Here is a 25944-nt window from a genome sequence, read left to right on the forward strand (position 1 = left end):
TGTCTCTGCCTTATTCCTGCACTGGTATTCCCTGTATAATAAAGCACCTGTTATGCTGCAGCTATAGTTAGAAGATATGTAGCAAGCTCTGTTCATAACCAACAGATGTGGCCTTTGTCTTTTTGTGAAAAGCACTTCAAATGCCTTTGTCTATATGGACATGGGGCACGTTATTGCAGCCTACAAGTCTACAAGTCTTATGTGGAAACTGTTGAAATAAATTGGGCAAACCTGTTGAGACAGGTTCTGTTCGGGGAAAATGCTATAGTGCTTGTAAGTGAATACAACTGGCAGGACTGACAATAGGAATGCCTTGATGTTCTACTGGGACACCCACTTGCAGTGTAACATAGTCCATCTGGCAGGAATTCTAGCTTTATCAGCTCTCTCAGTGAGACAGTGCAACTCCTCACTGACTGACACACACACACACACACACACAACCCCGTTCAGCTATCTTAGTGAGGACCCTCATTGACATAACTAACACCCACACACACACACACACACACACACACACACACACACACACACACATATGCACCGGAACATAAATGCATGTAATTTTGAAGAAACAAGTGCGAAAAGATGCCATTTAAACATCTTCCTTCCTATGCTTAGGCAACATTTAAACATGGTCTTCATCATGACATGAACAGTGTTCATGATAGAAGTAAAAACATTGTCCACAAACATTTGAGACAGAGAGAACTTGCACATCAATGCTTATTTCTAATTACTTTTATTTGTTTGACCGATGAGACTAAGTGAGCAGTATTTTCAGATTCATGAATCTCGTCGCTGTAGCAGTGAAAGACAGTACTAACCAACCAGAGTGTCTTTCTGCTTGCCACAAGGGGGCACCATCAAATCAAAATATGGAAAATATCCACTCTATTCACATTAAACAGTAAGCAGACTGATGTAATATAGCATAATAACATTAATTTACACATACAGCTTATCATTGGTATTCCTGCTACCATTTTCTCCATACATACAGGGAATATGCTGATACACTTTCCTTAAACAATTACTTAACTCGGAGAAGAACAGGAACAAAATTTCAGCTGTGGACCATTTATTATTGATTATTTAGTCAGTGAAAAACAAAGGAAGAAACAGCAGACTGGTCATACTGTCAGAGATCTATATAAGTTTATGGAATGCTTTATATTATCTCATTGGTATACAGTACACCCTCACACTTGACTCATCCACATCCATCAACATATCATGTGCCCTCTTGAAACCAATAAAGAAATAGTAGTTCTATTCCAAGTATTTGAGTGGGAGTAGTGTAATGAGGATTTCTCCACCAGTGACTCTCACCTTCAATTAATCTAATGCTAGCTATGGTGTGGGAGTGAAGCTAGATGGGGTGTTGGTTCCACTAGATAAATAATACATAAATACCATAGGAAATAATCAAATGATGTTAAAAAATCAATAAAAGTGGCAGTGCTTTGTATAACCTGTAACAGTAGACCTTTTCAAAAGTGTTAGGGTCAAGTTTATGTTGGTCCCCCAGTATTTTGGTGTTATTTATGGTATGCCTTAGCCCTAGATCTTAAAACATTTTCTTTATATTAATTACATTTTAAGCTGTTAATTGTAAACATTTAAAATATTATATGTTAAGTTCAGGCATTGAAATCTTACGAAAGTTAGACCATATCTTCCCATGTCTTTTTAGACTGTCAAAGAAATGAAGCCAGTACCAGTACCATTAACTTACAAGAAGGTCAAACCATCTATCAATGGTGGTTTAATATTTTGGAATGTTTTGCAGGGCTAAATATATACTAGTTCTGCTAACAATCATTGCAACAGTCAGAAAAAAGTCACCTTTCATAACATCACAGCCACAAAAAGCAACAACTTGGTATACTGTGGTATTTTACACATGTTCAATATTTAAGCCAGCAGCGTGGACTCGGCAGAAGGGAGGTCATTAGATGGAACAGACATAATGGTCAGCTATTTCAAGACCTATAAATGGGGCTGATCACTAATGCTCAGAACTCAGGCCTCAAAAAAGGTCAGTGATGGCACATTTTCTCAGTGTCCCTTTACGTACTCCAATTAACATCAATGAGGTCTCAGGCTCTTCTATAAATAGCAGGACTTGATTTTCAATTGGGAACTCGCACCATCTCATTGCTGAGTCGGTGCCATTTAGGCTGCTGAAGTGGCCGATGAAGTTTCTTTTCCAGTATCAATCCTTTTGCTCTTTTAAATTATTGTTTTTCAGACATAATAACTCATTTATTCAGTCAGTATTTTTGACCTGAAGCCATTAATTTTGTTTCCTCTCATATATAGATGATGTGCAGGTTTGATCATGCATAAATAATCATCAGAGGTAATGACTGCACCTCACAAGTTTTTGGAAGGCTTTTTTGAAGTCTTCATTGAAGATGGTGTAGATCAGGGGGTTGATCAGAGAATTAAGGTAGCCCAACCATGTCAGGAAGTCGGCCATTTCCCCTGAAGTACTGCAAGAACCGCAGGTGTTGACAATCAATTCCTTGACAAAAAACGGCAACCAACAGACGACAAAGGCCCCTATTATCAACCCCAACGTGGATGCTGCTTTGCGCTCTCGTGAGCCCGAGATTCGAGGTCCTTGGTATAACTGACTACGACGTGATTCACTGCGTGACTCGTGCCGTCGTGATTTGCACTTAAAGGCCTTTACAGACACACGGACCCGTTCACGTGGAGTTTCCTCTGTTGAGGGTTCAGAGAAAGACTTTTCCGGTGGGCTTACAGGCTCAGGACTTCGAGGCCCGCCATCGACATCACCATCTCCAGCAGGATAGGTAGAGGGGATCATGCTGCCATTGGTCATGCATGAGTGACGGCTAGCCCGGCTAGCCTCCCTCCGCATATATAGGGTCTGGGCTGCCAGGTAGATTTTATAGTAGAGGATGAGGATGAGCAGCAGTGGAATATAAAATGCTCCGAGTGTTGAATAAAGGGTGAAGGCCATGTGAGGATGGATGATGATGCACTCATTTTCATGGTCATCATTGCCACTGTAGTGTTGCCACAGTAGAGGAGGGAGTGAGATGAGGATGGACAGGAGCCACACCACTGCCACCATTGCACCAGCTCTGGCTCCTGTACGTTTGCGAGAGTACTCCACCGCGTCTGTGATAGCCCGGTAACGGTCAATGGCGATTGCAGCAAGATGCAGAATGGAGCATGTGCAACAGGTGACATCCACACTTAACCAGAAGGTACACACCACCTGACCCATGACCCAGCTCTTCTTCTGGATGTAGATAATACTGAAGGGCATGACCAGCACAGCCACCAGTAAGTCGGTCACTGCTAATGAGCAGATGAGGTAGTTGGCTGGGTGGTGCAACTTGCGAGTGACTGCAATAGCTGTTATCACCAGGCAGTTGAAGAATGTGGTGAGGATGGCCAGCACAGACAGAGTTATAGTAAGCAGGATTTCACTAGGGGGAAGTTCAGTGGTCTCCAGTGAGTCATTCCTGCTAACGTTGCTTGTGGCAAACACCCCTTCAGTGTAATTGGGGAAATCCATTCTGCAAGCAAAGAGAAAATGAAGAGAGTGAGACATCAAAGGGGCTTAGGGGAAATTGTATTTTATTAAATTCCTTTTCAAGAAAGGCTGCGCAAGTCTAAATTTATTTTTTGCCTGCATATATTAATTGTTATTAAGCAATAGGGCTACAATCTCTGACGGAGTTTAAACACTTGCACTATTATTCCACCTCTTCTTTTTCTTTTGAACTATCAGTCAATTTTCTGGCTTTTTGGACTTCATAAATTAAAGATGTCAAAATGAATTAAGACAGTTTTCTTTTAATTAAAAATATGCTTTTAAAGTCTGTTAGGGTCTTGAAACATTATTTGGCTGAGAAAGCTCGGAGAAACAGCTGCCTTGCCCACAAAAGTCTGTCCAAATCCTTCATTATATATATATTACTCCAGTCCTACCTGTCTATGCTGTAACGTGTTGCATCCAGGTGGTTCACTGTGCAGCAGACAGTCTGCTCTGATCTGTCTTGCCTGGCAGACCTGCTATCACATCACTTCTGTCAGTCATCAACTCATCAACACCTGGGACACAAGGAGAGGGAGATGGAAATGTGAAAAAGGTGAATATTGAAAGAGAGAAAAAAAGACCCCAAAAAAGTGGAGATACATTTCAAGACACAGCACTTTTTAATGTAAATACAGTGAATTACCCCCACCCCACCCCCCGAACCTACCCCACTTGAAAAAACAAAACACAAAAACACCATAAAGACCAAAATTTGCATCTTTGTTTGTACATAATCATGTACAAAATATCTGTAGGATACAGTAGTTCTGAGTACCTAATATTCAATTCCTAAGCATTTCAACCCCCCACTTACATCTTTCCTATCTTAATAGCTCACATGATGGTGGAGTGGAACAATAATGATGATGGAAATGACCCACATTTTTTTCACACCTTGGCTCATGTGGCAATTCACGTGATTAATACTAGGTCAGAAACTCACAGGACCACCTCTAAGGGAACACCCCTGACTAGGGTTTAAATACCTGAGACTCTAGGCTATTTGTTTTAAAACTGAATAAGCCTCATGGATAAGAAGCAAACCTTCACAAACCTAAAAAAGTTAAGTTGCATTCTTATCAAGCACTCACAATCATGTACAAACATGCAAAAATGGTACCACCAATGATTACTACAGTAATTTGGTTCAGTTCATTGGTTGTTAATATGATTAATTTATGTTTCAAGTTATGACTTGTTGGTGTATATGTTGTTATCAAGGCTTTTTAAGATTAATGTGATTAAAAAGTTTTGTAAAACATAAAAAAGCACCAGCAGCATAATCAGAGAGTTGTAACCAAGATCAGCAACTTCAGTCCAGATGGAGCCCTATTTGCAGGTATGTACCCAATGTGTAACGGTATGCCATTAATTTAGCAACAGCCACTGTGATTAAATTAAAAAGCATAGATTTGGCTGTCATTGCAGCTCTCCTTCACCACTTGCTCAGTATCCTGAAGACGAGAGTGGAAACTGTTGCTATAGAAACACAAGAAGTACAGTACTTTCACTTAATGTGGTAATCAGCAGAGGCAGCCAAACTCTGACTGTCAGGTCTCTATTGAGACTGTTCGATTCCCAGGCGGTATGTCCGGGGCTCTGTGGGTGGGTGAGTGGGGTGGCAAGGCTATATAACAAGTAAATGAGATAAGAGATTTCAGTTCACAATACCTCAGTCTTACTGACTTAGCACAAAATATTTTCAAATGTGTCTTTACTATGTCCATAGTTAGCCCTTACTGGTGCCATACTGTAATGTAATGTAGGTGAAATCCCCATAAAGATATAATATGTAGGTGAAATTCACTAAGAACAGTGCAGAGGCAGGCTTGTGCGATGAGTATTCTTCAACTGCAGCATCCTCCAAGGTGTGGGCACTGGCCATCCCTTAGTCAGACTGTGCCACTGCTGCTTAGTGTAATTGTTTTACTGCATAAGATAAGCACAGATTTCTATTGATAAAGCACACTGACACAAACCCCTTATGAACTATAGTTATTTTCTGACAAATTGTGTACACCTCATTTTTGGTGAAACAGAGTTTGAGAAAACCAATTTTGCCACACTGACTGAAAGTAAATCTTGATTAACTATGGACAGATTTTGTCCAATGAAACTGCCACAACTGTGCAAGACACAGTCACGAAACTTTACAGGTGTGTAGCTGATATCAAAAATTATGGGTGGGCGATTTGACTCCTTAATATAGAGTAGCTAATGTCCCCAGGCACTAGTAGGAACCTTAATTTATCCTCTGTCCTCTTGATACTTTCCCTATAAACTAGATTTGTCTAGTAAATTCAACATACGGTGATGAGAAAAAGAACGATTTTCACAGGAATCTATGCAGTCAAGAGGTTATACCACCTTTAGTAACATTAACGTGAAGTAATCTTTTAATCAATCATTGTGGAAGAATTTTGGTTCAACCCCCCTTTTTTAATTAATTAATTAATCATTTGATTGTCAGCCTGGCTGCTACTTCTCTTCTTAATTCCTATGGAAGCAATAAGAGCGTACTTAATTTTTCACAGGACTGCGTAGGGTCTTGTGGACGCATTCTTATTCATATGACTGTATATTTTTTTTAAACTGTGGTCTGAAAACTCACTTGCATCGCAGCTGGTATAATCCCATTACAAGATGGTCTCTACTTCCTTCACACCTTTGATATCAGTCTTTAATGGCAATGAAATTGCCTTCCTCTGCTTAATGGTGTAATTGTATACTCCTTCCCATTTACCCATGGATGAGTTTGCAAGAAACCCTAACAGTACTTAATATGCAGATTACTCTGTGCAGTTAGATAAATGATAATTACTGCTGCACTTCTGTCGCACTCTGTGTTACAGCACTGCCGTATTTTCAGCTGTGCATCTGAAAATAGTTTATTTTTTTCAGTGTCTGTGCACAAATGTATATTTAGACATACAGTATGAGCATCTCTTTGTGCATGCACAACGGTTGACGTATGCAAAAACAGTGTCAGCCAGTTATTATATGCAACAAAGAAAACATCTGCTTTTGCCTTTAAATGTTCTATAAGACAGGCTTTCAGTCCGAGGCCATCTGAAGATAAGCTCCAGTGAGCCAGCATGAATCTAGTCTGATCTGCTTTGTTAAAAAAAAAAAATACCAGTCCCTTTGCTTGAATTTGGCAAACTGTAGAAACAGCAAACTGCAGAAAGAACTTAATTTATTGTATCACAGCCACACTGTTTCAAAATTATATAGTAACTTTTTAATCCATTTTTTTGCCCTGTTGCTGCATTATTTTCATTATTTACTTTCTGTCTATACATTATGGATAAGTTGCGATATGATAGAAGACACCCAAGCACTGCAAAGTTACTTTTAATGATCTCTACAATTGCTAACGTTGGACGATTTACACAGCACTCAATTATTATATAAAACTGTGCTCCAAGATTATTGTACTCTTGCAGTCTATTACATTCAGGATGTGCTGATCACCGCGAGGCTGACAAAGCAGAACCACGCTAAAATCGTTCTCCGACTTTCACAGATGATGTCATAGAGATCAGTATAATCCAATCTTAACCACAGTCTTTTAGTAATACTTAAAGACATACAGTAAAAGCATTTACAAACCAAAACAGTTAGGGCAGTATACTATATGTATACACACAAACATCAACTTTTAAGGGTGGCAATCAGTGAAAAAGGTGTCATTCCTCTGACATTCAATCCTTCTCTTCTCTTCTCACTCTCTCTCTGTTTTCTTCTTACAGGTTTATGGAAGCTGCATTTACCATGTGGATTACAATCTCTAAAACACAGTTTGGCCCAGGCTGGACATCAAGCTGCCAAGCGTTGTTGTGAAGGATGAGAGTTGTGAAAAACCAGATTGTGTGACTGACAGCTCTGGAAAGATGCTAAATAAATCACTATGAGGGCAGAGCAGTATCTGTCTGTTTATTTATTTTCTTGTGCTGTATCTGTTTAATTTTGGGGTTGAGGTAAATGACAGAGTTAGCCAGAAATAACGCTGCAAAGAAAACTGTCTAAGGAGATTAATTACTGCTTTTATTGCTGTTTGTTTATTTGTTTCTAAGTCGAATAAAAGTAAAATTAAAAGATTAATTCTAGCATTCTGGGACAGAAAAATACTTTCCACTACAACATTATAATGATAAAGTAACTTACTAAGGTGTGGGGCGGGGCTATCCCAGCAGACTTTGGACAGCATTGCTGGGCACAGCCTGTATAGTTTAGAGCACTGAACTAAACAGCTCTTAATATGCTAGCCTTATTTTTAATCAAGTGACAGACTATTTTATTTAGATAAAAGAATACCAGTAAAAAAAAGTGTAACATTCAGGATATAAATGACAAAGACTAAAGGACATTTTGTGCCAGCTACTAATGTGATCTAATTCATTGATTTTTTTTTTGAGTACACAAAATTACTGTCATCTCCATTTTACAGCAGTGTTCTCACTCACTGACCTGTGTCCTCCATGTGTCTCGTGGGTTTCTGTACACAAGCGGATACACACCATGTCACCGGCAGCTCTCCCTACCTGCTTCATGGAGATAGATGTATTACCTGGCAAGATGCCCACTGAGGACTTAATTTGATGGAACTGGTTCAGCACTCACCAGAGGCAAATATAGCTGCTGTAGTGCATTTGTTGCTGTTGTTTTCATTTCATTTGGCAGGTAATGCAATATTGGTTATTGGGTGTTCACTGTTACAGATCACCTCCAGACATTTTTTTTTAGAAACACAAACAAAATACACTGCTAGGTACAATAATTTGTGTAGATTACCACGTTAAAGTACCTCATATATCTACTCCTTCATTGGACAATTCACGAACATGTGGCCTTGCAAATATAATTCACACACTCACGTCTAAGTGTATGTGTGAATATATATGTGATATGTGTATATGTGAAATATATTATGTGATCAGTGTATAGCAGGTTCAACTTCTGAAGTGCTGGCTTGGAAGTTAAAGTGTAAATTATGGACTTCTTTTTATATATACATTTTAGAATAACCATGAAATACTTTGTTGAGCATCCATATCAAGCAAATATTGCAGCGTGGGGCCCATGTGGGGCCACTCGGTCTGCACACAGATGGTTAAATGTCTGTGCGACACAAGGCTGCATGACAATTTACAGCATTTTCTGTCAGCATCACTGAAGATCCTGGCAACACAACCCTGTCTGCCCAACCCTCCTCCTTGGTGTCCTTATCCAAATCAGAAGGTTACTGAAGGAAACATTTAGGTGAGTCTTTCACTGTTATTAATTTGTGAGGTAAAGCGAATGCAGTGTAATATAACATACCTAAATTGAGCACTTCATTAATACAACAACAGGAAGTAAACAGGAGGACATGTGGGAGATAATACTTCTTTTCCTAGATTTAATGTCAGAAACTGAAGACTGACACTACTATTTATTTCAGAGAAATCTAAACTTAATGGAGGCTTTGTTAGGTACACCTGTTCAACTGCTCATTGATCAACTAATCACATGGCATCAGCTTAATGCATTTTGGTATGTAGATATGCTCAAGACGACCTGCAGAAGTTCAAATTGAGAATCAACATGAGGAAGAATGGGGATTTAAATGACTTTGAACATGGCATGGTTGTTGGTGTTGGTGCCAGCAGGGCTGCTATGAGCATTTCAGAAAGTGCTGATCCACTGGGGGTTTTCCACACAACCATCATTACAATTCAGAGAGAATGGTGCAAAAAAAGCGATAATGTCCTTTGAGCTGCAGGCCAAAATTGACACCAGAGGTCGGAGAAGGATGGTCAGTCTGCTCCAAGATGACAGGAAGGCAACTGTAGCTCATATAATCACTTGTTAAAACCAAAATATGCAGAACATACAATATATGCACCCTTGAAGCAGATTTAATTCAGCAGAAGACGACACTGGGTGGCACACCTGACTATTGAGAACAAAAGGCCTGAGGCTAAAATTTACATAGATTCACTAAAACTTTAGAATATAAGACAGAAAAAATGTTGTCTGTGCTAATGTGTCATGTGAAATTTGAGAATTCAGAATTTAACACAAAAGCATGGATCGATCCTTCCTTGAATCAGTGGTTTAGGTTTGAGGTGGTGGAACAATGTGGGGAACATTTTATTGCCACCCTTCCTTCATCCCAACTGAGTATCAGTTAAATGCTACAGTCTACAGTTTTGTTGCTGACTAACTATATGCATGCCTTATTCTCCACATCATACCCATCTTCCAATGGCTGCTCTCAGCAGGAAAACTTGTGCAATATCACAAAACTCAAATAAACTCAAAGTTTTTTTTGTTCCACCATCAACAGATCAGAAATCCAAAAGAGCAACTTTGGGATGTGGTGGAACAGATTTGCATCGTGGATGTGGAGCCAGTAAATTTGCAGCAACCGTGTGATGCTATCATGTCAATATGGACCAAAATCTGTGAGGAAAGTTTCCAGCACCTTGTTGAATCAGTGCCACAAAGAATTAAGGCATTTCTGAAGACAAACAGGCATCCAGCACAGTGCTGGTGAAGTTCTAATGAAGTGGCCAGTGAGTGGATTTGCCTACAGCTACTGCCAGGAAACGAGAGTGCTTATCTCTCATCAATTTACAGCTGAAGAGCCAAATGTTATTTGAGCTGATGAGTGCATTGATTGAAAAAGTAAACATTACTAGTGAGTAGTTACAACAAAAAAGGAAAAAACGTTATTCTTATTTCACTTATCACACTGTGGAGAAAAGCAAGATTAGAAAACTCTAAAAGAATATACAAGCAGTTAAACATTTTCTTTTTCTGGTTTAATTGCATTTAGAGAGGAAAGTACAGCACTGCAATTGTGATTGTTAATGTGTTGCCAACTGATGACTGAAGTGTGATAACTTTCGTCCCACCAGCTCTGGATCCTAAACTTGATATGTGCTGATTATATTTACAAACTGCAGAAGACTTAGTATTACTTGGCGTCTTTGTACATTTAAAAAATATATATTATTATGATATTTTATTGCAGTACAAAATTTTAAAATTCATGTGACTTAAATTACTTTTTTTTTAGTCATTTAAGCCTTGAAAAAAATATTTTAAATGAAAGGTCAGATAAATTTAAAGTTAGTCAGCATGGATAATAGGGCTGTTTGATATAACGATATATCGGATGACGATATGAAAACGTCTATCGTTTTATATTAAGCTTATATTATTTTCCACATAAACCTTTCACAATAGATTCTGTGAGATTTTTCAAAATAAACTGAATCATGTGAAGTTGTATATAGAGTGTTTACGCATGAGAAGCTAAAAAGAGCCGTCAGGTGCTAAAAAACCCCCCAAAAACCTTAGAACAGGCTTTTCCCCGCAGCACGCCGTGTAATAAATACTCACAAAGAAGAAGAAAGCCGTTTCAACTTATGTAACACTAAACTCAGGTACATGACGCCCAGCTGAAAACACTTCACGCAAGTCGAGTTGCCCGAGATTCACCGAATTTACAGAAAATGTCATTTTTTTTGTGATTATATATCGTTGTCGGGACGATAAATGTCGCACAGCCCTTAATGGTTAAAGAGGTTAAACACATTTTGTTTGTATTTAACTTTACAGCCACAGTTATCACCTTAAGTTTTGAGGTAGTCTACAATTTCACCACATCAGTTCCTGCCTATACCCTTGAGTAAAACACCATGTAAGGCTTTTATTTTGAATCCTGGTGGGGGTGAGCCTTTTCTAAGATCTCTCAAGCCATTTTCTACACTGCACAACTAATCTGGTGAGAAATAAGGGAATAGTGCTTTTAAAGAGTGTTTATGAATTTGTGAACACTTTGCCACATCTGCATACTGAATCTATATCTATATTTAGATAATTGATAAGTAGCTGTAATACTGCATAATCAGCCAAATGAAATGAATCCAAGTGTAACTCATTCGTAGTTCCTCAAACCAGCAGGAGCTAATATCCTCTGCTCATTTATTTCTGCAAGAGTTACCTTCTAACACGACACAGTTTAAATGGACCGAGTGGGAGATTGGAAGCAAATGGCTAAAGTGATGGGAAGTCTTTGTGAAAAAAGTGTTCATGTGGAAGTAAGTTATTTAAAGATATGTTGTCCTTTTTCTAATAATGGCAGTCTTGACTTGTTTCATACTGACTTTTTACATTTTTAAAAAAATTAAAGGCATTGACATTTTTTGGTCAAATGTACATTATTACAACAGCACAACTAAAAATATGGAAACCACATTTTTGACAACATGAGAATTGGTTTGAAAACTGACCAATCATTTCAATAAGATTCTTGTTTTTCCTATAGATCATGAATTAACTCCTGATGTAATTAAGGAGATGATGAAAATCTATTACTAAAGTACCAGAAGTGGATAAATAAATAAATAAATGTAAAATTATTTGTGCACTTTATGTATGACTATTATAGACACATTTCTTGAGAGATTGATGTGTGTATTAGTAATATATTGTCAGAAACACATGAAATTACTGAAACTTCCATCCTGCTGACTCAAGCTGCATGTTCTTCGCTGTTGAAAACAGACGAGTGATTAGAGACTGTAAGGTGAAAAAGCCTCGAATTATATTGCATGCAGCTTTAAAATCTGAATACAGTATCAAAAGGTTGACATAGCTGTAGGGGGTTCAAAATTACTATGATTAATTATATAACTCTAAGGTGTTAAGCTTTCAAAACACATTTTCAAGCAAGTCAGGAAAAAAACTAGAATATTTAATCACATATTCTTGCAGTCTACAGAGTTTTGAGTGGTGAATTACTAGGGTTAATTTCTGAAGAGTACTAAGTAATTTGGGTGAAATTTGAGGGGACTTTGGCTAATTTTTCATTGGATTGCTTTTGGAGTTTTAAGTATTGCTCTTGCTGGAAATGGCACTGGTATTAGTATAAAAACAGTGCTAATTTACAATATGGGAAATCAATTGTGGATATGTACTTATGTAAAATATATAATAACATTGAAATGTATTGTATAATGGCTATTCTATTTACATACATTGCTAAAAACCTCAATAAATGAATATTTATTGTGACCCCGCTTTGCCTTTAAAACAGCAATGGCTTCTCTCAATAGTTGACAACACAGTTAACACAGTTCTTCTGTGGATTTATCCTGTCTCAGTTTCTTTTAATTTAATGCCATACTGACTAGGTAATGTGGAGATCAGGGCCCTGCGGGAGTCACACCATCTGGTACAGCACTCCTGATTCTTCCTCTGCTTGTTCTCCGTGGCTCTGGCTGTATTTTTGTCATGCTGCAACGTGAATTTGTGAAAATACTCCATATATGGCTCTGTCTAAAGGTATTTGACCCTTTTCTTATCTCTTTTTTTTGCTATTTTTTTTTTTTATTATTTGTTGCACATGTCACACTTATGTTTCTGATCATCTAATTTCAATATTATACAAAGATAACACAGGCAAATACAAAATGCAGTTTCTAAATGTTGATTTAATCAAATCTATCCAAACTTACATCGCCCTATGTGAAAAAAAAGAGTTTGCCCCCTAAACCTAACAACTGGTTGTGCCCACCTTGGCAGCAAAAAGTAAAATCAGGCGTTTGCAGTAGTTGGCAATGAGTGTTTTATATCTCTGTAGAGGAATTTTTGCCCACTCTCCTTTTGCAGAATTGTTTTAATTCAGCCATACTGCAGGGTTTTCAAACATGAATGGCTTGTGTAAGTTATGCCAAGCATTTATGCCACTTTTGACTAGGCCACTCCAAAAGCTCTATTTTGTTTTTTTGAGTGATTCAGAGGTGGACTGGTGTGTTCTGGATCATTGTCCTGCTGCATAACCCAAGCTTCAGGACACAAAGTGATGGAGATTTTCTTTTTGGAATTTCAGAATTGCCCCATACCATCACACTACCTCCATGTTTGACTATTGGTATGATGCTCTTTTTATAAAATGATGTGTTAGTTTAATGTCAGATGGACTCACAAAGTTTTGTCTCAAGAGTCCATGGAATATTTTCACAAAAGTTTTGGGAATAATCAAGATGTTTTTTGGCAAGTGTGAGATGAGCCTTTCTGCTCTTTTTGGTTAGCAGTGCCTTTCCCCTTTGAGCTCTCCATGGATGCCATTTTTGCCAAGTCTCTTTTTTATTGGTGACCCACACTGACCGTAACTTAGAGAAGTGAGGCCTGCATTTCTGTGGTTCTTTTGAGACCTTGAAAAGTTGTTGATGTTTTCTTGGAGTAATCTTGGTAGTCTAGCCAATCCTGGGAAGGTTAATCACTGTTTCAAGTTTTCTCCACTTGTGGAAAATGGCTCTCACAGTTGTTTGCTGGTGTACCAAAGCCTTAGAAACCCTTTGTAACCCTTCTCAGACTGATAGCCAATAACCTTGTTTTCTCAGTTGTTTCTTTAGAGTGTTGATTGTTGCTATTTGAGATCTTTTAGCCTACTTCACTTTGTCAGACAACTTGTTTTTAAGTGATTTCGTATTCCACATGTCTAGCAGTAATCAGGCCTGGGTGCAGCTAGTGAAACTGAACCCAGCTTTCAAAAAAATGTGTCTCATCACTGGTAATTCATGAATAAACAAGGGAAGAGATTTACTTTTTTCCCCAAATACTGACAAAGTTCTATTGCTGGACTATCACTGTGCTCTAAACTGCTTCAGTGGGAGAAGGCTTTCCTGCAGACTGGAGGGTGTCATATCGAATGTGGGAAAGTAATAAGAGTAAGTAACAATATTTCTGCAATAGAATCTTTTTGCTTATTTGTTTTGTTTTCAACTAAACGCTAAAATATTTAAAAGAATGTGATGAATCTCACGTCTACTCACAGCAGCAAGCAATTGGTTTATAGACACACATGCACTTCCTGCTGTATTTAATCAGTTCATGATGCGTAGGCAAACTTTGAAGTTACAGAAAACAAAGCTTGTTAGAATAAATTTTATATCCCCGTCTTTTATTACTTCTTTTATTGCTTATTAAAGTCTAGTTTGGATTTACCAGAGAGCACATCACTGGTAATTGTTTCTGGGCTTCTACATTCAAAGCTACACTGAAAAAAGAAGTTTACACCAGTACTACAGTACACTGTGCTTCACGCCACACTCAGACGTAATATAAAAAACAATTCTGGATACAGCTTAAATTTTTGCGACACAAGATTAGATTACTTTTGCCTTTAACGATACAAAGATGAAGAATGCTCCTTTTAAATATGAGAACTAAATGTAACAGCAATCAGAAGGTAAAGGGATCCTGTTTTATTTCTGTCAGATTTTTACCGGTGTAATGATGGATGTGAATATTAAAAAAGATGAAGGATTCAAATACAGAGATTAGTCAGTCCCTTGTAAAGCCTAAAGCCTACCCTCCAGAGTGATCTAAATGCTCTTTTTATTTCACTTTATTCATAAACTTATTTTTTGGGGGGGTCTGTGATCACACCCACCTGTTATTCAAACAAGAACACTGGCTTAAAAGGAGGGTGGCCTTAAACACATAGCAGCTAAAATAGCTTCTTTAATACAGTGGGTGAACTGAGGGGGCCGCACCAAGGCCCAGAATGAGATAAATCAGGACTTCTTGAACAGCTACACTCTAGTAGACACCAGGAACAAACATAAGATGTTGGATACGTTTCTATTTTAAACTCATGCTAACGTCAAAAGTCATCACAGTGTTTTACATCTACAGTATTTTATCCATTTCAATGGAAACTGAATTTAAAGATTTTAGTTCTCAGTGAAAATGACTGATTTGATAGTTGCTGTTAGTAAAAACGAAATGTCTGGGGTCAGGAAAAAAAGGAAGCTTTGATAAGGTCAAAAAGTCATTTTATTATATCAGTTTTCAGTATCATCAGTTTTTGAATAACTGTGACCTGCAGTTCAACATTAATGGCTCAGTGTCACTGCTTCTTAAATGAAAAAAGGACTACACTCCTGTTCTGCACATCTAGTTTAAACATTTTCTTTCGGGGCGAGCTGGAGCCCTTTTCCAGTTATCATGGGGCAAGAGGAAGGGTACACTAGGTAGGTCCCAAATTTGTCATAGGGCTAACACAGAGACATAGACAACCATTCATGCAGCCAAATGAGAATAGCCAATTACCTAAAATGCTTCTCTTTGAACTGTAGGAGGAAGTCAGAATACCCAGAGAGAACCCACGCAGAGCCATCTCATCTACCACACCTCTGTGGTAAAACCTTTTAATGTGTGTGTGGACTGAAACTTTTGATGGGAACATCACGACAGACAAATATGGTAATTTTAGATGCAGTTACAAATTTGTTACCTTATTTGGAGAAAGTGACTTAACAGACATTTATGTAAATTAAACTTTTTGAGATTGTCACTTTGTATTGGTCACTGTGGGCTGCAGAGTTTGCAGTAGAGAGTTGCAAAAACAGAAACATCATGTATTTAAAAAAGTGTCTTGTCATTACAGTCCTACCAATACATTATGTTTAAGCTTTCATGTTATAACAAATGAACTGCCGAGATAAATTCTCTGACCAATTTTGACATCAGGATGCTTGAGTACATCGGTACAGAGCAATCAAAATAAAAGCTTAGCAAATAGGATCACTAGATAGAGATAACAAATCTTAGTATGCATGTTTTGAGCCTGAGACGCACCGATAACATACAAATCCATTGTGCTTTTTGATCCTTACTCTGAAGTATGCACATTTCAATAAGCAACAATACTCACAGTTACAGTGTAACTCACAAACACATAAACACACAAATAATAATGCAACATTATTTTACATTTCTGCATCTACAACCCTCCCACACATACAAAGTTACCAGCTCTGGAAGTTGCTAGAACGGATCGATGAGGTCACTGCCAATTCTCACTGGAAGAGTAAAGGACAAAAGCTGCACAATCGGATCACAATCACAATCATTTTAAAACACCCTTGCATCAGTGATCTGTCCAGGGTGTACCCCCCCTCGCCACATAACAACTGGGATATGCTCCAGAGGCTCTGTGACCACGTAAACTGAATGGGCAGTTAAGTGAATGGATGGATGAATTCAGTTTTAAAACAATCTCACCAATGTGACTCAGCTGGATACTAAATTAAGCCACATTGTTTTGGTAATGTCACAGGAAACACTCCTTTTTTTCTTTTTTCTTTTTTAATAAATCAAACCTTCGTGATTTATTTAACAGGTTTGTCCTTAATGAAGAAATCCTGAACTGACACACAACTTGTGTTCCCAGTGGTGAAAATGAGCTGAAATTGAACTACAAGCAGAGGGAATTATTTGACCTTTTAAGTGGAGGATGTTTCAACCTGAACTGAAGAAAACCGCTAGGGAAAAGCCAATTAGAAATTTGTATTCAGACTGCTGGTGCCTGGATGAACAGCACTGAAAATCCCTTTAAGCTGCATAACTTGCAGTACATACCATTCAAGGCTCTACTAAAATGCTGTACCCCTTGACTCCTGTCTGGCTCCCCAATTCACAAAGCAATAACCTTTTAATGAAGATTGTTCAATTCTGCAGGACAGTGTGGCTAAAACCACTAAAAGCCAGGACTAATGTCTTTGCAATGTTTTTCTATGGAGGACAGATGCTGACGGCTGTCTTAGACAGAAGCGTTTCCGGCCACTTACAGTTATTGAATGCATCATAAAAGAAATCTCTAGATTGAATTTGATCCTATCAATAACATTGTTTCATCACCCCACTCTTCTCTACAATGCTTCTCTGTCCATGGCTATAATAAGTTCCTTACTCTTTTCTTGATAAGGTTATGGTTATGAGGAGCAATATTCGTCATGTGACGTTTCAGCTTCATGACTGTTCAGAACTCATTTCAACTTATCAGCTTTCAAGCTCTGAAGCCATTGATTAGCAAAATGAAGTCATCTTCTACTAATACTATCCTCTGTTAAAAGTTTTGTCAGTGTTGGCCCTGCTAGAGTAGCAGTAATTAAGCCCTCATTGTCAGGATTTACCTACCCCTATTTTACTTAAGTAGTAACCTTGCTTAGACCCTGCCGTGTCGAACTATAGCTAACTACAGACTGCTGCATTAGACAGGCACAATATTTATGATGATATTCAGCCTGGCTTTTGGAAAAAAGGTACTTTTCCTCATGAGAGCACTGTAGCTGCTCTTCTGAGAATTTAAATTATCTTTTAATATCCTCTTATCCGCGTGATTGTTCTGTGTTAATGCTACCTGACCTCAGTTCTGCATTTCACTCTTGATTATGAAGTTTGCGACTGGTTAGCATGTCAGGCAAAGGTATATACTGGTTTATTTCATATCTTAAAAATCTGGGGGTTGCCATGCATTTTTTAAACTTCGAGACCTCCTAATTATCTTATAATGTCCAGTGGAGCTCAGTTATTGTCTTTATGTTTGCTGTCCTTGAGACATGTTATAGAGAGTTTTAAAATTAGATACCACTTTGATTATATTTACCTTTTCCTTAAGGGGAAAACCTTATAAAGCTTAGAGTTCATAAAGGCTCAAGTTCTCCAATGCTGTCAGTAAACAGGTGCCAGACAATTTCTTAGAGCTCACAACAGATAAGACAGAGGTTTGCCAGAAAATTCTACTTCAATGATTGTGCAATTTCTTGGGACAATGTCGTTTGCTGCTACTAGGTCAAGCAGACAGTCTTACAGCACCTGTCTTTTCACTGGTCCCTGTCGCATTCAAGAGCAAGTTTAAAATTCTCATCCTTATGTGCAAATACTGCATCAGCTCCTGTGTATGTGGTCACACAGTTTGCCTAAGGACCCTGGGTAATGAAGCTTTTGAGGCTGTGGCATCTGAACAGTGGAATGCGCTGGCTGCATCTCCAAGGTTTACAGTTCATAAATACATAAAACCAGAACTGGTACACAAACATTACCCAAATGCCTGTTTGAGCAGATATGTATTTAGGAAGGATGTTTAAGTTTTAGCTTTTGATTTACTTCCATCACTAGTTTTATTCATTCTTTGAATTGCTTTTAATTTTGGGTTTGATGTAATGGCTCTTATTGGATCTCTCTGACTTTTATCTGTCTTTCTAGATTTTTACATTATTGTGTAATTTTAACTATGTAAAAAAAATGACAGCTCATGGAACATGAAATCATCACAATTATTAGAGCTTAGCTATAAGGAGTCATAAAACTCCCTGTATTTTAGGTCCTTAAACATGTTTGCATTATATGCTTTTGAAAATAACATGCTTGTGTGTTGGTGTTGCATCTTCTCCCTCCCTGCGTGTGTCAGTGTGACACAAACACAAGAGCGGAGTGGACACATGAAATGGAGGCCTTGAGAGACAGGTAAGGTCAAGATAACGCTGCTGAATATGGCTCTTTACATTTGGGTAAAAGCAATAAAGCCTTTCAGTATTTGTTAAGCTGGTTATGACAGTTCTGTTTAGGTTCAACACTAATATCTACAATAAATTAATTCCTGGAGACTAATTTATTGTAGTTTAAACAAGAAAATAAATAGACTAGTCGACTAGTCTATAAGACAGAAAAAAAGACAGAAAACATATAAAACTGAGCCCAGTCTAATCACTGGAGTTAAACAATGGTTTCTTAGTTATATTCTGGTTTATTCTTACACAGACTATATGCAGCCACATAAAAGTACTACAGAAGCATGCCAGTTAGCAACTAGTATTAATTAGTCGCACTCATCCCTACTATATCTAGGTGTTATCCAAAAAACCTGTGGCACTGTCGGTGCTTTGACGCTTCCCATGATTTCTTTTCTCACTTGACCCACTAGAACAACACCTTCACTGTGTACCGGAACTCACGATTTCCAAAGAAAGATACTTGAAAAGTTTGGCCAAGCATTATGTCTTTCCATCTTGTTAGTGAAGTGCTCGGCATGGTTGTGTGTTGGTGCTATGCAGAGCTTAGCATGGCATCGTCTACATGCTGTAGCTGTGTACTGTCATGGGGGGACAGTGTGCGGAGCTCTTGTTTGGGATGTTCTTTGTTATTTAGTTGACCACCTGCTACGGTGAAGGCAGACATCATAATAGACAATTAACTTTTTTATGAAGCCTCATTGCTTCTCATGCTGCTTTTTAATCCATCAATCCATCCATCTGTCTGTCCATCCATCCATCCATCCATCCATCCATCCATCCATCCATCCATCCATCCATCCAGGCTCACAAAGGCAGCAGTCCAAGCAGAGAAGCCCAAACCTCCTTCTACCAGGCCATGTCCTCCATCTCATCTCAGAGGACACTGACGCAAGCCTGCCAAGAATTATTAAAATCTCTCCTAGAACACCTCCCCCAGCTTCCCAAATGACCAAACTCCTTATCCTATTGATAATGGAAAGCCCATCCGCTCTTAGGAGGAAACTAATTTCTGCCACTCAAATCTGTGATCTAATTCTTTCCATCAGTACCTAGAGTTCATGTCCATAGATGAGGGTGGGACCATAGACTGACCATAAACTTTAACACTCAGCTCCTCTTCACCTCAACAGACCACTACAGCATCCACATCACTACAGATGGCACCAATCCATCTATCAATCTCCCACTTCAGTCTCCCCTCGCTACTGAGTAAGATCCTGATGTATTTAAACTCCTCCACTTGGGCAGAAACTTGTCCCTGACCCAGATCCAAAGTAATATTGTAATATTTTTTCCGAGTTTCTTCCTCTTCACTTTTAATTTTGCTGTCATTACCTTTCCAGTACAAGACAACTTTTCAACAGTACAGCATTCTACCTACATTCTACATTACATTCTACATTCTACATAAAGCATCAACGCTGTGGGTTTACATGCTGTATTTGAGTTGGAAGACTACATGCAAGAACATCTGCATTTACATAGACAAAGACCTTTGCAAACGGATACTAAGGTGTAAAGCCTGCGGGAGGCTTATAGATAGGGAATGTTTTCACAGATAGCTGTCAGAGTCAAATTTAAGCAATTTTTAGGCTTTGAAAGGCATCAATAGTTATCCACAGGCCACTTTGCACTTTGTTTCTAATGGTGATCCACTTTTAATAAACCTATTAGAACAGATGAAAAGGGAACAGCAGAATGCAAATGCAGCGTGAATTTCTTTATTATATGGTACTTCCAACAAACAATCACCCCCGCTTTAATAAAAACACGTCTATCACCATCACTGTTTCATAGTGTATCATCAAATATGTTTAAGAAAATGAACCAAATAGTGCCATTTGCTTGCCTTCACCTTTTTCATAGCATGTCCACATCATAAAACTGTTTTTTTAACATTATCAATAATATTATTGACAGGAATGTTATATAATTTATATAAATGATACAGAATAACTGCACCTTTTAGAAGGTTAAGTTAGTGATGCTTTGAGTTTTCAAAGGGAAGAAATGGCAGAAAAAAGGGAAACTGTGCTACACAATTCCCTTTGGGATAAATGCAAAGATTCTGTGAGACTTTCAGGTCTCCAAAAGACTTTTTGGGCTGTCTCTTTGATGCAGCCCCCAGAGGATATGCAGGCATAGAAAAAGACATAGAATAGAATTGAATACATGGATGGACATATGAGATCCTGTGCTCTTTACTGCATTGCTCTCAGAAAACAAACCTAACCAAGTCATATTGTTACATAAGCTTTCCAGATGAACATATAAGTATGAGTTGTTTATTCCTTGCAACACTCTGTGTAATGGACATTACAGCCTCTAGGTGCCGCTAATGGGTCTTTATGGGTTTTTTCCCCTGTTCCATTAGGAGTCAATTTCATATAAGATGCCATAGGGGGAGACCATCTTTCAAGGTCCAGGGCAGAGTCCACTGAGTTAGATATGACCATATGATGGACTCTTCAGGGCTAATAACAAACCCCTGTTTTTCTTTTCATTTTGTATTTTTCTTTTAGAGTGTGCATTCATCACCTTTGCAAAGTCATTTAATGTTTAATCGCTTCAATTAATTTTTAAGAATAAAACAAGTAAATAGGTGGCTATTTTATTGCTTTTGCACACTTATCTATCTCTCCCTCACACACAAAAATGAGAATGTGCAATATTGCTATGTTTGTTCTCTGCTGTCGTGGTTTTGAGCATCGCCTTCAAAAATCCATGAAAAAAACAATAAGAGCTGTCAAGATTTCGGTTTCTTTTGGCGGCTAATGTTGGCATAAGAACCCTTAATTTGAATTTTCATCTGCCATGTACTGGTGACAATTAATTAAACATTGATTCGGGGAGGCCTTGGACTTTTTAAGGTAGCTGGAAAGCAGTAATGCACATCTTTTTAGAACAGGCAGTGCTACGAGACAGAGAATTCAACAAGATATATTTTCATTGTCTGGTAGCAATTGGTCAGATGTGTCTAGACAGGTTTTGATTGAGGCTCTTGATTCTGTGACATGTGTCAGTGAAAAGATGTACATCAGCTATGTGGCTGGGCTTTGTTAGGAGCCAGAGGGAAATGGAAAGAAGACAAGATAATGCTTGTCTCAGAAGTCTTTCTTTAAAACGATTTAAGCCATTACATTTATGAAAAATGTGCCAGCCCTCATCTGATTTACTTGGATCGGCTGAAAGAGAAATCTTAAAAGCTTCATTGCGCTAATAAAATTATGTTTTGAGGTAAAAGACTGGCCACAGGTAAAGGATAACATGTGTATTTAAGAGTAAAAGGCAGCAAACAAATACCCCTTCAGGACAAACAATATAAGATGTTCTATTTTGCTGATATACTGTCTTTTGCACTGCAGATAGTATCAAATAATTCAAAGTGTAAACAGAAACAGCAGGTCTTATCTGTATACCAATCACAAAACTACAGATATTACATACTTTTAAATATTTAAAGAGTCTTATTTTAGATGAAGAACTCTCAGCTAAGCACTGAAATCCACTGTGATGCAAACAAAACAAGTTTACCGGAGCATGACATAAACAGAAGGGGAACACAAGGTAAATATCATTTTTGTAGTGAGCAAACACATCCGCTACACCTTTAGTTTAGTTCACCTACTCCGTGCTGTTTCCTAGTTTCCTTTGAGGGCCTGCAAAAACTCAAACTGTAAAATATTCAGAGCACAATGCATCAACGCACGGGTTATTCAGTATTGCCATAGAGCTTTACTCTCTACTGCTCATCCTTTATGGAGTAATTATAATAATAATCCTGCAGCCCAAGATTACAGCCTAAAGTTTACCAACATTGCCTCTCAGAACTTCTCAGATGCATATTTTTCAGCTACCTTTCAGTGTAAGGGAAATATTAATGTTACATTCAGATTTACATAAAGTTGCAGGGATGCTTTTATCATTTCTCACACAGAATACCGTGATGCACTCTGGGTGAATTAGCAGAATGTTTGACATGGGTGTCTGTTTTATTGTTGAACCCTTTTGTGTGTTTTTTTTTCTTTTTCTGTTGCTAAATGTTTATATATATATATTCTGCTCATTTTCCATGTTTTGTTTGCTTTTAATGTTTCTCTTTTTATTGAAGTCTCTGTAAGTCTCTCCAACCCCACCCACCTCCCTCCCTGAAGGTCCCTAAACCCTTGTTAAGAAACACAGAAGTAGTGTAGTACCATTGCTATTAAAACTGTGACTATTAAAATGGGATCTCATAAATTTCCCATCTGTAAATTTACCTTTGACCAAAATCAAATGTGTCAGCTAAAGATGTATGAAGCTTTAATGATTTAATGAGGGAAACACGTGCTTGCAGAGTCAAGTATGATCACAAGTAAGGATAAGGTAGGACAAACTGTCAATAAAAACTAGCCTCAGGCAAAATTGATTCTTTTGCTGTACTACTGCTCTTATTGATATTTTTAAAAAAAAATCCTACTCTGTCTTGCAGTATATGTTGCAACATAAATTTTAGAATGGATTTTGCAATCACTTGGATTTTTAAGTAATGGTACCTGGGTATCATGTTAAGCATAACATGGATAAAGCATCACTCTGGTATGTGATACTGTATCTATAGGAATCAGTTAGCATGAGCTACACTAAATACTTGCTACTCCGGGGCCCTCAGACCATCACGAGCCAGGATGTGTCCTTGGTTTGACTCTGCTACTCATCACTGAGGTCCACTATTTTTCTTTCCAAGATAACTTCAGAGCTGTAATTAAGTTCCATAAGTAAATGTGTCACCTTGACCAGAAAAAGAGCCCAGTGTGGAGACCTTCTCAAATATTTCACCTCATTTAAATGAAAGAGTCCTTAATACTGTCCTCAAGCTTCTGAAGGATGGCGTGGCACTTTGCTGTGCGTGCACATGGACCACTCTAGTATCCTGGGAGTTACATCCATATGTACATCTTATCTCAACATTAATGTCAGTGGAGCAAGATTTATGTCCTTTATGACGAGGCAGGAAGTCAGGCGTGGATGAACATTTACTGTGTCCAACTGACATGTAGCCAGAACAAGCCCTGTGATTAGCATTGATATTTCCATATCCTGAAAACACAGACTTTCTCCATTAGCCAAGTCATTCTATAACTTTACCATAAACTAACCTTGCCATATTTTCCATAAAAAAAACTCTGCCGTGTGCACATATCAGGGAAGAAATACTCTTTTCTTAAATGTTGTTAGTAGATATAAATGTTGCCATTTAAGTTAATGTTGCATATTTCCAAATTGTCCCATTAAGATATTGACATTCACATCTGCAGATGTGCATGAACATGCACGCAGTCAGATATGTGACCATGCTTGGTTCTCACAACTACAGGAAAAAGCAAAGCCTCTCACTCCTTTGATGCCATCACTGTTCCTCACTGTCTCTTTATCATACCAGCACATGATCCTACACATATGCTGTAATACGCACACAAACAAAACCACACTACCTTCACATACAAGGCTCTGCCTGTCTCTACCACACATCATCCTCCTCCTTGAGCACACTTGATGTAATGTTGTAGGTTTGATCTTCCATGGGTTGGTCCAGGAACACCAGTGAACCTGCTGCTGCTGCTGGTCAAAGAACTATTTCACTGCAGCAAAAAAGCCTTGTAGCTGAATTCCAGCAGGTATTTGGAAACCTGATTGCCTGCTATAAAATTTCCTTCTGGTGTGAAGCACATTATGAGCAGCCAGAGAATATGGCTGTATTATATATTCACAAACACACATGTAGCAACAAGAGAGCCTTTCCTTTCAGAAGAACATTTCAAGAGAAGATGATTTTTTTCCCTCATCCTTTTCACTCTTGATAAGCCACGAAGATCCAAGCAATACTCAGTCAATGCAAAAACAGCCTGTACCAGGAGCAGGTACATTAATTTGTTGCTATCTCTTATATAATTAAAACCGCACGCTCATTATGAAGTCACTGTGTTAGATCTGAGAGGGGGGTAAACTGAATAAAAGAAAAGAAAACGAAGGAATGTAACTTTATCAAAAATAGAAAGGTACAGGTGTAAAGATGGTGCATCGTTCCTAAGTCTTTTTGAACATCCAGTTCAGACTTTATTGAATTACATGCGTGGAAATAGTTGTGCTTTGCACAAAGGTGGAGGCAAAGTGGGAGCTCTGCTTTGATTTATACATGTACAAAGACAGCGTTGCAATATCTGAGTGACATTTCAAAAAGCAATTAGGGTACCAAGACTATATTGATGCCACATTAATTAAGCTTAATATGCACTTGGCACATAGAAATCTGTCTCTGTCTAGAAAGTACTTCCTAATTTCGGTCCATGAATTCAAAAGCTGAACACAGTCTGTCTCTCAATAAATGCACAACCTGCAGAAAATAAACTTACCCACTCTTCCGCTGCAGCGATTAAATGACAGAAGAAACCAGTCACTGAGAGAAGTGTATTACATTCCCCATTAATGTCCATTCACAGCTCAACGACGCCGACACCCGTCCGTGTGCCGACGGAAGGGGACGCGCAAGCGAGAGCGCGCCTCTTGGCCAGCATAGACAGAGCTCTGAGAGATGCGTCAGTAAGGAGGAGGTGTGAAGACAAGATAAGAGTAATAACAGCCCTCCAGTAATGAAGGAAAATAAGGGGACGAGTGTTATTGTGACATTTTGTATATAACTTTGCCAGATGCGCAACAACGTCGCCTAGCCTGCTGCTGGTTAGCTTTGACCTTAGTGTAATGCAGCGTAATTGGGTATCTTATACGATGGAAACGGGATAGTAGATACAAAACGAGGATATTTGGCTGCTTAAATGTGTTGGAGCCACACACAAATCGTGAACATGCATGCATCAGGTGGATTACAGAATGGTTTTAACTTCTGTAACTTGAGTTTTGCACCAACATTTGTGCTGAACATAAATAGTTAACATTAACATGGGGAATTTGTAGCAGCAGTACACAGTGTCTAGAATATGCATCATTGGTCACATTAGCAAGCAA

At 38.3% G+C, this 25944-nt stretch overlaps 2 protein-coding genes across 2 annotated transcripts in view; one reads left to right on the forward strand and one right to left on the reverse strand.

Annotated features, from left to right (window-relative positions):
* zgc:152951 (uncharacterized protein LOC569013 homolog) overlaps positions 1 to 7500 on the forward strand; it is a 32914-nt gene extending 25414 nt beyond the window's left edge. Inside the window, exon 12 of the mRNA XM_039599842.1 lies at positions 7336 to 7500. Within this exon, the coding sequence (XP_039455776.1) occupies positions 7336 to 7377 (42 nt within the window). The 3' untranslated portion in view covers positions 7378 to 7500. The remainder of the gene's footprint in view (positions 1 to 7335) is intronic.
* Positions 2009 to 25394, reverse strand: htr1fa (5-hydroxytryptamine (serotonin) receptor 1Fa). Its single transcript, XM_031729192.2, has 3 exons — positions 25335 to 25394; positions 3976 to 4098; positions 2009 to 3560 (listed from the first exon to the last, which is right to left on the reverse strand). The coding sequence occupies exon 3, from the start codon at positions 3557 to 3559 to the stop codon at positions 2360 to 2362; it is 1200 nt and encodes a 399-aa protein (XP_031585052.1). The 5' UTR covers position 3560; positions 3976 to 4098; positions 25335 to 25394; the 3' UTR covers positions 2009 to 2359.
* Between the last annotated feature and the right edge of the window lie 550 nt (positions 25395 to 25944).

The sequence above is a fragment of the Oreochromis aureus genome, linkage group 16 (genome assembly GCF_013358895.1).
Source record: "Oreochromis aureus strain Israel breed Guangdong linkage group 16, ZZ_aureus, whole genome shotgun sequence".
NCBI lineage: Eukaryota > Metazoa > Chordata > Actinopteri > Cichliformes > Cichlidae > Oreochromis > Oreochromis aureus.

Coding starts and splice junctions, on each gene's coding strand:
- htr1fa (XM_031729192.2), bottom strand. CDS start 3,559: ATGGATTTCCCCAATTACACTGAAGGGGTGTTTGCCACAAGCAACGTT.